At 45.3% G+C, this 13491-nt stretch overlaps 1 protein-coding gene across 11 annotated transcripts in view; it reads left to right on the top strand.

Moving 5' to 3' along the window:
• Nucleotides 1-13491, top strand: part of LOC147103266 (AT-rich interactive domain-containing protein 1A-like) — a 120956-nt gene that overhangs the window by 74689 nt on the left and 32776 nt on the right. For 8 of the 11 annotated variants that reach the window (XM_085962723.1, XM_085962724.1, XM_085962725.1 and 5 more), the window contains 6 exons: nt 3462-3702; nt 5128-5217; nt 6169-6336; nt 7166-7481; nt 9903-10048; nt 12334-12443. In XM_085962723.1, the coding sequence (XP_085818849.1) occupies nt 3462-3702; nt 5128-5217; nt 6169-6336; nt 7166-7481; nt 9903-10048; nt 12334-12443 (1071 nt within the window). The remainder of the gene's footprint in view (nt 1-3461; nt 3703-5127; nt 5218-6168; nt 6337-7165; nt 7482-9902; nt 10049-12333; nt 12444-13491) is intronic. The other 3 variants (XM_085962719.1, XM_085962722.1, XM_085962729.1) reach the window with 1 other exon arrangement.

The raw sequence follows: 13491 nt of genomic DNA on the forward strand, positions 1-13491 counted from the left end.
GAAAATTTAATGCATGAACCCCTCTCTGTGAATGGATGACCCTGGAATGTGTTTAATGTGGCTTTTACCGGAGACAGATTCTGTACAGATCCTCTGTACCATGTGTACTTAATGGAAGCAGTTGCATAAATGGAGCCAGTGCAGGGTACCCATGGGGGCAGACAGTGTGACAACACTATCTGTGCCTGGTGTTCAGATCTAGATTCAGACATCCAGAATAGTGGCTTAAATTTATATGTTGCCAGTTCCCATCAACTGGCCTCGGTGAATCTGAATGAGTTTTTAATAAAATAGGTTTGTGCATTGAGTTCTGATGGAAATGGGGGAAGGTGAGAGAGGTAGTTTACGGAGACGCAAGCATTCACCGGGAGACTGGGAATAAGGAGGAGCCAGTCTCGGGGGTGGTGCTGTGTGTAATGTAGGTGAAGGCAACACTTGGAGCTTAAAGACATTGTTATTTATTGAAGGAGATGCATTAGTGTAGAAAGCACAATTGCTGAGTTGCTTGATGTGCGCTTGGCAGCGCAGCGTACTCCCAGGGCGGGGCGGCGGTCAGCATCGTGTACCCCGGGGTGGGGGGGTGCAGCGACAGGAGTGGCCAAGTGTGTAGGAAATGTCAGGGAGCAGCGAATACATAGTGACACCACCTCAACACATCAGACTCCGCAGAGTAATCAACACGCATTCATCAGGTCAGAGCCCGAAATAAAACTGGGCAAGATTTCAAAAGAAAGCTTGAGGCTTTTGTTAGGGAACCAGCCAGGAGTGTGAGATTCAGTGTGAAATACTTGGACAGCTTCCAGTATTTTGATGGTAATGGCAGATGGGCAATAAATCGAAAGCACATGGAAAACACGTGAGACAAACCAATCCACTCATTCTGTTATTGTTTACAAATGTAAATGCCGGCTGAGCACTGACAGGATGGGAGAGAGAGTGTCACATCAGCAAGAGGCTCTTTGAATCTGCGCCGCGCTCACTGCAGATCAACAATATTGGGATCGGACCACAGGAACAATTCTAATCTTTATTGCACATTTCACTGGAGTGGAAGCATAGGAATAGGAATTGTTTTCTCAAAGTGGCATGGCTTCTTTTGTCCAGTAATGTAACTTTCTGCTTAATGGAATATTTGTGTGAAGCCCTGTTAATGGTAGATTCCCTCCCGGTTGCGGCGTGAATACCCTGAATGATCCCTGCCTCCTCGACTTCAGTATAGCACCTTTAACATCGCAAAACTAGATGCGGCAGCCCACGCCCGTATCAACTAAAGACTAAAAATTAATTTGTCGTCGCCGTGAAAGCAACTCGCTATAAAACAGGAGCAGGGCAATGGTGTGTGTGTGGAATGAAACTGTGCACACATTGGCTGATTCCCGGTGTGCTGTATTAATCTGAGAGTACTTGCGAGCTGGTTCTGTGTGTGTGTAACAGTTCCCATGCTGCTGATTCAAGGACAAGCAGTTCATTTGAATATTAACCCATTACATGTTGTAACCAATGTATTGGGATAACCTGGTAGCTTTTGTCACTAGAATAAGTTAGATTTCTTGGGCAGAACCTCCCTACATGGATATGGTGACTGAGGCTGCCATTTTCTCTTGTTTAACCACCATTTTGTAAGATGGTTTGGGAGCAGCCAGCACTGTAAAACAGGCTGGGTTAGTTCTTGTAACCCAGTGTTCTGTGATTGTTCAGGATTACGGTCTCTGCTTGTTTATGGGGGCTGGGGGTGGGGAGCAGACATGCGGATAGAAGTTTGTGTCCTGTAACTAGCTAAATGATGATGCAGCTACTGAGAGTGTCATTGGAAGAGCTGTTTTAAAGTGTTGCTGAGGTTCAAACTTGGCAGTTGAAGGGCTGCCTGATAGTGTGCCTCAGTCATGGCCTGTTCAGGGGACAACGGAAGCAATAAATTAATACGCAATGATTTGAAGAAGGCTGAGGCTAATGGGGCAAGTTTGCTGTAGGCTCCTTTCTCAGGCGGAGTCTGTGATATGAGGCAGGATAGTGGGCTGAGTCTGGGGTGGGACTGATTAAATTTTGGGCAGCCCGTGTGTGTTGGGAACTGGTATGTTATGAAATCTCGTACAGCATGTGTATGGCCCAAGCTGTGGATTATGGTCAGCTGTGTGAGTGGGATATAAAATGTAAGGGCTTTTACGCATCTCTGTCTATCACTAAAAATAAAATTATAAAAGGGAAATGAGTTTGAACTGTGCATGGTCTTGGATTGTGCGGTGATTCTAGTAGGACTTCTACACATGGGGAGATTTAACTGTGGCCCTTGTCCTGTCTCCAGCTGATAGCTAATTACTCGATTGTTGTCTAATGCTTTGAACACATTTTCAAAGAGCAAGAAAAAAGTAGTTCCAGTAATTTAAATGTGATGTGATGATGTCATTGTGCATGAGAGGATGGTAATCCCGGACTGACAGGCTGTGCCAGCCAGGGCTACACTTAAAACGTGGCAGGAGCAGGCGTGAATACCCACTCTCCAACCCCACCACCCACGGTTTAAAGTGAAAGCTTAACATCAGCCTATCCCAGAGTTGGGTTTTAAAAGATGTGCAGTGAGGCGTCACCCCTCCAAGTCCATCATTTTGAACTCTCTCAAAGGTCACGGTGTGCTGAGATCTGCATTTAAAACGTGACTGTCAGCAGTGCACCCCTTCCACTCCCCATCCCGCAGTGCCACTCCCCTGACACACGCCCCCTCCCCCTTGCGCGGCGCCCTCCCCCAATTGAGCACTATATAAACACAACTCTTTGTATTTGATGTAGTGTAACAGCAACTCTCCCAAAGCAAATGTTTTTTTTGAGCTAAAGACATATTTTGAGTTATTCCACAGCCAATATATATTGGGTGATTTCTGTTTCTTGCCTTATTTTATATCTCGAGTTATTTTGGTGCCTGACACATTGCTGCCCCAATTTCAGACTCTCCGACTGTGTGATGTGACCAGTTTCAGCTGGACTGTGTGGGGGGACATGCCCGTTGGCCGTCCACCTGATGGTTTTTCTCCAGTCATTGAACACGGAGCAGTGTTCGTATTGGGGTTGTGGGGGGTGCTGGGTATCGGGGGGGCTCAGTTTGCAACAGTTCCCTACCAGCTAGAGGCGGCTGTTTGGAGATGAGCGTACAGGAAGAACATGGACTGGGGTTGTGCAGTAAAGGGGTTTTGTTAAGACTGTTCAGATGATTGCTTCCACTCATTAATGAAGGAAACTGGTTTGTATTTTATAGTTTCTAATGAGTTTGGTCCCCCGGGAGACTGTTCCCACATGATGCATAGTCCAGCTTTGCTTCATTTCTTTAACCAATAATTTTCATCATTTCAGTACTTGCAGAAGTGAGAAAAGTTCACGATTATCAGTTAAAAAAAAAAAAAAAAAAAATCTGACATAAATGTTATTACACAAGAAGAGCAGGTGAACTAATTGTGCTTCTGGGTTTGTAGGATTTGTCGGGTTCTATTGATGATTTGCCGACTGGGACAGAGGGGGCACTGAGCCCAGGAGTGAGTACATCAGGAATCTCCAGCAGTCAAGGGGAGCAAAGTAACCCTGCACAGTCACCGTTCTCTCCTCATACCTCCCCACACCTGCCTGGAATCCGCGGCCCATCACCTTCACCTGTAGGATCGCCAGCTAGCGTAACCCAGTCCAGGTCAGGGCCGCTGTCCCCAGCAGCTGTACCAGGTAGGAATGTATGTATGTGTGTGTGTGTGTGTGTGTGTATGTGTGTGTGTGTATGTGTGTGTGTTTCATGGTTTGCTGCATGAAGACCTATCTCATCAGATGAGAATGTTTACGGCTATTCTGCGTCATGTCGTCTTACTAAAACTTGAGTTTTATTATCTTTGCCAATAGTAGGGGGAAATTGGAAAGCGCAAGATTGCCAAAACTGAAAGGGTTAATTGACATCTTTGTAACGTGGTTTTTTAAAATTTGTTCCTGGGATGTGGGCGTCGCTGGCAAGGCCAGCATTTATTGTCCATCCCTAATTGCCCTCGAGAAGGTGGTGGTGAGCTGCCGCCTTGAACCGCTGCAGTCCGTGTGGTGAAGGTAGTACTCCCACAGTACTGTTAGGGAGGGAGTTCCAGGACTTTGACCCGGTGACGATGAAGGAACGGCAATATATTTCCAAGTCAGGATGGTGTGTGACTCGGAGGGTAACTTGCAGGTGGTGGTGTTCCCATGCGCCTGCTGCTCTTGTCCATCTCGGTGGTAGAGGTCGAGGGTTTGGGAGGTGCTGCTGAAGCAGCCTTGACGAGTTGCTGCAGGGCATCTTGTAGATGGTACACACTGCAGCCACGGTGGTGCACGGAGTGAATATTTAAGGTGGTGGATGGGGTGCCAATCAAGCGGGCTGTTTTGTCCTGGATGGTGTTGAGCTTCTCGAGTGTTATTGGAGCGGCACTCATCCATGCAATTGGAGAGTATTCCATCACACTCATGACTTGTGTCTTGCAGATGGTGGGAAGGGAGTCAGGAGGTGAGACACTCGCTGCAGAATACCCAGCCTCTGACCTGTTCTTATAGCTACAGTATTTATGTGGCTGGTCCAGTTAAGTTTCCGGTCAATGGTGACCAAGAGACTGAGAGCAGAACAATCTTCAGGAACATGCATGTAGAATGTCCCGGGACACACTCCCTAAATTAGCTGCATTTTACTTGTAGCCGAGTTAATGGCAACGGTTAAGGACAAAAATTTGTCTCTGAAATAAGTCCCGCCATCTTCTCAGCAGCTCAGACCCCCAAAGCCTTATTTACAGATGGTTGCTGATAGTTACATACGGCACTAAAGTGGACTCAATGTAAAAAAAAAAAAAAAAAAAAATAGCAACTATGCGAGAGGACTACAGAAAACGGATGGAAACCGCAGACTCTGCCTCAAACCCCGCGTTAAAAATTGATGCAGCTGGGCATCTGCCTCCCAACCAGGACACCCTGTGTTCGAGCTGCACGCCTATCTGTTCCTCTAGCATCAGCTGGGTTAAATACTGTACTCCGCTTATCCCATTGCTTGTTGAAGGGGCTGCATTCCCCACTCCACTGCATCCTGCAGCAATGCTCCCTCGTTCCTTTGGGTAACGAGTAACTTGTGAATTCCTTGCATGCCAGGTAATCAGATGCCACCCCGCCCTCCAAGCGGTCAGTCCGATGGAATTCTACACCCCGCCATGAACCCATCTGCTATGGGGCAGGACCGAGGTGAGTTCACAGTCAACCCGTGCAGCTGACTAGAAAGTGAGAATACCAAACCATATTCAATCTGTGTTCAATACTCTAGCTAAAATAATTCACTGCCATGGATACAAAAGGTGTAAACGTATTAACATGCGGACTAGAGGTGCCATGCTGCAGTTAGTTATCTTGATATTAGCAGGAAATGGTTTTTAAACTAGTGTTACAGTTGAAAGGCTTTTCTATTTCTGGCAAATTATTTCCCCCTCCTGAGGGCATTGGTCGTGCTGTGGTACAGTATGAGGTGCCAGTCTCTCACACACACACACTGGTACCTGGCCAATTGGAGCACACCAATTACTGCTGTCCAGGAGCTTACAGAACAGAAGGAAGCCATTCAGCTTATCGTGTCTCTGCTCGCTCCTTTGAGTAATCCAAAACCTAATTCCACTGGCCCTCCTCATGGCCCTGTATCTTTCTCAACTGTCAATGTTTATCTAAATCTCCCTTCAAAGGTGCATTGGTCTCTGCCTCGACTACTGAGACCAGCCAACTCAGCACATACCAGGAATTGAACCCGAGACCTTTCTGGTCTGTATGACTTGCTCATATTCCACACAAACTCTGAGCTGTCTGGGGTGGGATGGGGATGATGGCGAAAGTATCTTTGATAAAATGTGCAAGTGGGAAACTTTTAATGAATATTTTATCCCAGATCTCTAATAATTGAATTGCAGACTGAAGTTACTTGTTTGGGCGAGGGCAATTAGTTGGAATGGGTTCTGAGTTTGAGTTGAAATTGATCAAGTTTGGTGCATTTGGATTTAAGAGGAGAAATCCTTGCCCTTTATACAGGGCTTTACCATGCAAGTAAAATGTCTCGATGCTTCAGACAGTGAATTACTTTTGCCGTGATTACATGTTCAGTTTAAAGCCTTTCCTGGTTTTCACTTAACTGTATCTTTTCCCCGTCTACAGGTTACATGCAGAGACCCCCCCAGCTGCCTCAGTACAGCTCCCCGCAGACAGGGTCAGCATTGTCTCCGCGCCAATCTTCTGGGGGCCAGATGCATGCTGGGATGAGCTCGTATCAGCAGAATAACTCTGGAAACTATGGGCCTCAAGGTGCCCAGTATGGACCTCAAGGTGAGTGTGGTGTTTTGTATGACGAGTTGGGGTATAAGAGTTGGAACTTTGACGATGTGTATCGATGTGACTCTCCAACCGCCTGCACTGATTGCACCCTGCGTCACCGGAAGGGCATTTAGCAGATGGGCTACTTGTCTCCCACGATGTAAACACCTGTTTAAGTGCAATCGCATGTGTGCAAATGAAATTCAGCAACTTTCTGCTGTGAATACTTAGTTGGACAGTTGCACACTTGCTGTGTGAATTCATCATGGACTTGTACTATTAACACTAACAGAATTGGATAAATTAACTTTGTCGCTTTGCTCACATGTTGTACAATGCCACACTTGGGAAGTGTGCTTCAAGGGATTCCCTCCCTTTTTATTGTACCACTGTTGGCTGTCTCTTGCCAAACTGGCCATGAGCGCTTTGAGCTGTGTTTCTCCCTTGCCGTTACTTTTCTAATGGTGCTGAGCTGCCACTGGGAGTGAGGTTAGTGTGTGTTTGAGTTTACAGGGTGTCAAGGTGCAATCATGTATCTGCTGATCACTAATTCACATTCTTCAGTTATTGTGGATTCTTTTCCTCGTTGTCAAGACACTTTTTTAAAATCCTCTTCATCTAAGGGTTGAAATGTATTTTTGGTCAACTCATTATTTGGACCGAGGCAGATTAGATTGAGGCAAAAGCAAAATACTGACGAGGTCATCGAGCTGAAATGTTATCAGTTTCTCTCTCCACAGCTGATGCCTGACCTGAGTATTTCCAACATTTTCTGTTTATATTTCCGATGGATTGAGGCACATTTCTGTTCTACTTATTTTTCACCTTCTCTTTTAAACAGGGGGCTATCCCAGACAACCCAACTATAACACAATGCCCAACGCAAACTACGGCTTGGGAGGCACCATGAATGCGATGACCGCCGGCAACCAAATGCACGGTCAGGGTCCAGCACCGCCTTACGGTGGGATGCCACCGGGGAGGATGGGCCCTGCGGCGATGGGTAACCGGCCGTATGGAGGCAATATGACACCTAATACAGCAAACCTATCGGCACAAATGACCTCAGGAATGTGCCCACCACCAGCTATGAACCGCAAGGCTCAGGATGCAGCAGTTGCTGCGATGCATGCAGCCGCAAACTCGGTGCAAAACAGGTAAGTGGAGGCATAGCTGAACGATTAAAACAAAACTGAAGACACTGCAGTGAGAACCAACAAAATGGAGAAGAGCATGAACTGTGAAGTTTCAGGGGAATGAATACTGGGAAGTTGAATGTGAGATATTGTGTTTTATTAACATGTTAGTTATAGTAAGATGTGGTGCTGTAACCTGAGCTCATTGTGCAGAATGGTTGCGAGCAGATTACTGGAGCATTCATTTGATCAAAGTTAGCAGGAGGGGGGTGGGTATCGGGTTGGGGGGGGTGGGTGCGGGTCCCAGAGCGGGACCAGGTACTGGGGCTGGAGCAGGGATCCTTGAATTGGGGGTCGTTTATGGTATATGTGTATATATAGATGCATCTATCTCTGGGATTAGTATCCTGGTGGATTTGTCTGAAGAATGCTGCAGTGGAGTGGAAGGTATTGTGGTTGCCAGCACATGGGCCTGCAGGTTCACTATCTTTAATTGTATGAATTCTAATTAGTCTCCGTTTCTGTGCTGAAGGTAATGAGGAGGATTGGGATTGACAGTTGAACTGGGAATTGATTAGTGTGATTTCGCAGGAGTGAACTGCAGCAAGTAAACAACTACGAGCAGGTTGAGCAGTCCAATCACAGCCATGTGTGGTGTATCAGGCAGTAATGCACGGTGCTAGTTTTCCAGCCAGTCATTGCTGTATCTGGGTTCCTGAGGGTGGGTGAAGTGGGAGACAGTCGTTGTACCCGTCAGTATCCGTGACCCTGGGTGGAATGCCATACTCGGCAGCTCACGCAACGTTGGGTGTGGCGGGCACAGGACATCTTCATAATCACAATGTTACTGTTGGTGCATCAAGTTTACACTCGCATTTGTTCCAGTAGTTAATGTGAACAAAATGATTGGTATAAAATTGATTGTCAGGGCTGCAGTTTGATGATTTAAAAAGTTAAATTTGGTATCACATGGATTACGCGATTTTCCCGGGATTTTTGCCGGTTTTTCTGTGAAAACTATGAATCTGCAGCCTTGGTTATTCTATCAAATGAGTCAAAGGTTCAATAATAACTGTTGTCTGAAAAGCACATTGAGAATGAGATGCAGGATGGAGGTGGCAAGGAGCATTAAACTGGCCAGTAGTTCAATAGAAGTCAAATATACTAAACTCACAACTAGGTAAAGTGACGGGATCTAGGAGTTCAAGATATTAAATATACAAAATGATTATCAGAGTTTGATATCTAAATGACAGGTCCGAGTAGGTTTAATTTTTTTATGTCTTTGTTTAGTGCTTGCATAGTAGTTCTCAGTTATTTACTGTTGCATTGTACAGCAAGCTAGTACATATCACACTGCAAAACTATTTCCTCTGCTGGGGGTCTCCAGAACAAGGGGGCACAATCTTAAATGAGAGCTAGGCCGTTAAGGAAGCAGTTCTTCAAACAAAGGGTAGTGGAAATCTGGAACTCTTCCCCAAAAATCTGTTGAGGCTGCGGGGTCAATTGTGAAATTCAAAACAGGTAGATTTTTGTTGGGTAAGGGTTACAGCACCAAGGTGGATAGATGGCTGATCGGTCTCTCCACTCCATGATCTTAATTGATTGACGGAACAGGGTCAAGGGGCTGAATGGCCTAATCCCGTTCCTATTATCTGATACTAAACTTTTGTGTTTGGGTGAGGGGCGGTTAACCAATTGCACAATCAGTCCTGAAGATATTTAAATTATTGCAGCTTGGGTGTCCGGTGGTGAAGTGCACTCGCTCTGTTGACCGTTGCTCTTGGTGCACCATGTGATTAGCCAGAGTCCTCGAATGACACACGGAGGCCAGTGACCTGAGAAGCTGATTTTAAAATTCTCATCCTTGTTTTCAAATCACTCCATGGCCTCGCCTCTCCCTATCTCTGTACTCTCCTCCAGCCCCACAACCCTCCAAGATATCTGCGCTCCTCTAATTCTGGCCTCTTGAGCATCTTTGATTTCAGTCGCTCCACCATTGGTGGCTGTGCCTTCAGCTGCCAAGGCCTGAGCTCTGGAATTCCCTGCCTAAACCTCTGCATCTCTACCTCTCTTTCCTCTTTTAAAGACGCTCCTTAAAACCTACCTCTAGCATTTGGCCATCTGCCCTAATATATCCTTGTGTGGCTCGGTGTCAGATTTTGTTTTATAACGCTCTTGGGACGTTTTACTACGTTAAAGGCACTAATATAAATACTTGTTGTATCATCACACCTTCCTAAAAGTTGGCTAGCCCACAAGGACGTGAATATCTTCATTAGAAGTGGTATCAGGAAGTCTAAATCCGTGCCCATTTGTGTATGATGGGCTTATGACCACTGCACTTTCAATCTTTTGTAATGTGCGTAAGATTTGTGCACCAGCTGGAGGTGATGCTTAACTCTTTCGTTTCTCAAATGTTTTTCCCTTTTTCTAATGCAGGCAACCCGGTTATCCAACCCTGAATCAGGGAGGTATGATGGGTACTGGCTCCCCTTACAGTCAAAGCATGAACAGTATGGCTGGGATGATGAATCCACAGGGTTCTCCATATTCCATGGCTGGAAACGTGGCAAATAGCTCTGCAGGTAAGGGCACAGGTACCAGACCCCCTGTGGATGAGCACATTGCAGTAAGACAGTGACAATATTGTAATGCTCAGTGATGTATGTGGTTTCTGGTTTAACTATTTCTTTTTATTTCTGGTTGTGCCAGATAAATGTTACCACAAAGTACTAATCGCAAACTTACCAAAAACCAGCAGAAGTGACTAGTCATTTGTCAGCCGTGAATCAGTGGATCGCACTCTCGCTTCTGAGTCAGAAGGTTGAGAGTTCAAGTTCCACTCCAGAGACTTGAGCACGTAATCTAGGCTGTCACTTCAGTGCAGTACTGAGGGAGCACTGCACTGTTGGAGGTGCCGTCATTCAGATGAGATGTTAAACCGAGGCCCCGCCTGCGCTCTCGGGTTGACAAAAAAATCCCATGGTTCTATTTCAAAGATGAGCAGGGACGTTCTCCTGTGTCCTGGCCAATATTTATCCCTCAACCAACATCATTAAAACAAATTATCTGGTCATTTATCACATTGATGATTGTGAGAAATGACTGCCGCGTTTTCTACATTACAACTGTGACTACAGTTCAAAAGTACTTCATTGGACGTCCTGAGGTTGTAAAAGGTGCTATATAAATGCTTAGTTGAAGAGTACATTAAAGGAAATATATTCATTAGCTGTAGGTAAGGCAAGTGTCAGAACAAATTACACTGACATCGTACAGATCAGTGGTGAGGCCAGTACTGCAGACTGCCAGAATTGTGGTTGCCCTACCTCAAAGGATAGAGAGGACTGAGCAGAATGAGTCCAGGCCTCAGGGACTAAGTTGTAAAGAAATGCTCAAACGATTGAACTCATTATTGCTGGAGAAAAGCCCAAAGGAAGACTTGGTCCCGGTCCTCAAAATAATGATGGTTATGGTTAAAGTAAGCAGAATCGTTAACTTAGACAGTGAGCATAGGGCTGTAGGACACGAGCACATACTTTGTGCTAGGTTAGAGATTACAGGATAGGTGCACATAGGGGTAGAACTAGCCTTATTTACAGCTTTAGTGTACAGACTCATAAGAGAATTCATTTGGGACCAGTTGTCAACTTTCCTTGTTCCTGATTTTCTTCTTTTGTCTTAAAATGATTCAAGCTGATTTTTAAGGGGATATCTACTATTTGGGTTGGACATTCGGGGTATGTGTTGGAGCTACTGATTGACTGCATGTTAATCAGTAGCAGAGAGACCTGTAAACGCACTTTTAAGGGATCGAGGAAAGGCATGACACCAGTGCGACACGGGAGATGTTGGTCAGATCACAGTTACAAGCCTGTAGTAAGGGCACTGGAATTCCACCGCTCCGTGTCCTGTACCATGTACTCATCTGTGCCAGCTTGAGTTGAGTAAACCGTGCTCGGAATGGCTCTGGGATGGTTGAGCTTCTTGCGCCCCAAGTTGCTGAGGTTTTGAAGTATGCTATGCTTGATGTAGCAGTGAACCATATAAGTTTTGCTTTAAACAAAGGAATTTTCTGTAATAAGCTAAATAAAACTAGCCTCAGTCTGTTAGAAATATTGATGCTGTATTTTGTTGGAAAGACTATGGTGCGAAAGAACTTGCACGTCTGTGGCACCATAATCACATCCTTTGGACAATAATCACATCCTTAGGACAGCCAATGAATTACTTTTGAAGTGACAACACTGTTATGTAGACAAAAGTAGCAACCAATTTGTAGCCAGCAAGGCCCCGCATACAGCAAATCAGCTGAACAGTCTGTTGACCTGATTTTTTTGATGATTGTGGATAAATATTGGCCAAGACTCGAGAGCTCCCTATTCTTTGATTAGTGCGTGGGACCTTTTACATCCACCAGAAACTGCATTTGAGGCCTTGGTTTAACATCTCATCCAAAAAATGGCATCTCCAGCAATGCAGCACGCCCTCACTCAAGTGTCAGCCTAGATTACTTGCTGAGGACCTGGAATGGGGCTTTAACACACCACCTGCTGACTCGAGTGAGTATTCTACCAACAGAGCCAAGCTAACATTTAAACCTATGGTAACCACAAATTCTCCTGTTTAGTAATTGCAATGTACCTAATCATCATGTTGCGCAGTTGCAATAAATTGGTGGTGTGGTTCGTGCTTTACGTCCATTCACCAAGGACTACAAAGAATGTGCAGGAAACCTAGAGGAAAACTTCTAAACTTATTTAGCACAAAAGAAAAAACTGTATAGCTAATCTTTGTAGATTAGACCTCTGGTGAGTGATTAACCCTGTACTGGCCTAGTATTTAACACCACTCCCTTGCCTTCCTGTAGGAATGACTCCCAGTCCTGAGATGATGACGCTTGGGGAAGGAAAGTTACCACCGACACAGAAAGCAAACAACAAGGCGGACGGAATGACGAAGGCTGAGCCCAAGTCGAAGGTGAGAACACAAGTGTGGTGGTGCCAGGGATAGTGCTCGGCGCCAACCAGGGCTGACGCTGCACTCCATTTTCATCATGAGGCTGTGGGGTGGATACAGTTAGTGGGTCACTGCTGTTACTTGGGAACTAGATGAGAAGACTTAATGGTGCTGTGCTTCACATAAAGAACAGCTGCTGCCTGACTCTGGCTTTGATCCACTCTCCTGAACCACAATATGAACACCTTATGTTTAATTTATTCCTGATCATTTGAGCTTGAGGAATGAAGGATTGCCATTGTTGAGGATTGAGCATGTTATACTTCTGGCATCCATTGTCAGCATCAGTTGGCACCAGGTCAATTACAGCACATGGTAGATGCGAGTAAAACTCCCTTTGCTGTGTCCCAACAATTAGCCTTAAATTGAACCTCCGACAATGGCCCAGAAATTCAGGTCTCCACAGGTGAGTACGCATTGGGTACTCGCCCGTAAGCCCAATGGAAGTGCCGGTTTCGTGCATGCGCAGGAAACCGGCACTTCCGTTCCCCTGAAAGAAGGGGTTCAGAAGTCGAACGCGTACGCAGGAGAGGCAGCGTGTGCGCATCGAACTTACGTTTTTTTTGCAGGTTTTCCCGGGAGGGTAAGTCTCCAGAAGTTAGACATGTAAAAAGCAGTCGCAAGGCCTGCTTTTTACAAGGTAAGTGGTGAATTAATTCAAATTAAAACATTTTTCCCACAGGTTCATTATTTTTAAACATTTTAAAGAAAGGTAAGTTTATTTTTAGCCCCGTTAGAAAATGTAATTAATTTTTTCAAAAATTTAAATTGTTTAAAATAGTTATTTCATGTAATTTATAGTTTATTTTAAAAATGTGATGTTTTTAAAATTTATTTGAAGATTTAGTGATGTTTTGGGGCTTATAGTATTTATAGGTTTGTCAAACTTATGAATGAAGCATTTACTGCTCCGATTGGCTCCCCATGGCCCACGTGATCCCAGGGGACACATCGAACTAACTGCGCCCCTGGGATACGCAAGCGCTGCGCGCCGGCAGTTGGAGGAGCC

Source organism: Somniosus microcephalus, chromosome 20 (assembly GCF_052327205.1).
Source record: "Somniosus microcephalus isolate GS21.2 chromosome 20, FLI_Smic_1.0, whole genome shotgun sequence".
Lineage (NCBI taxonomy): Eukaryota > Metazoa > Chordata > Chondrichthyes > Squaliformes > Somniosidae > Somniosus > Somniosus microcephalus.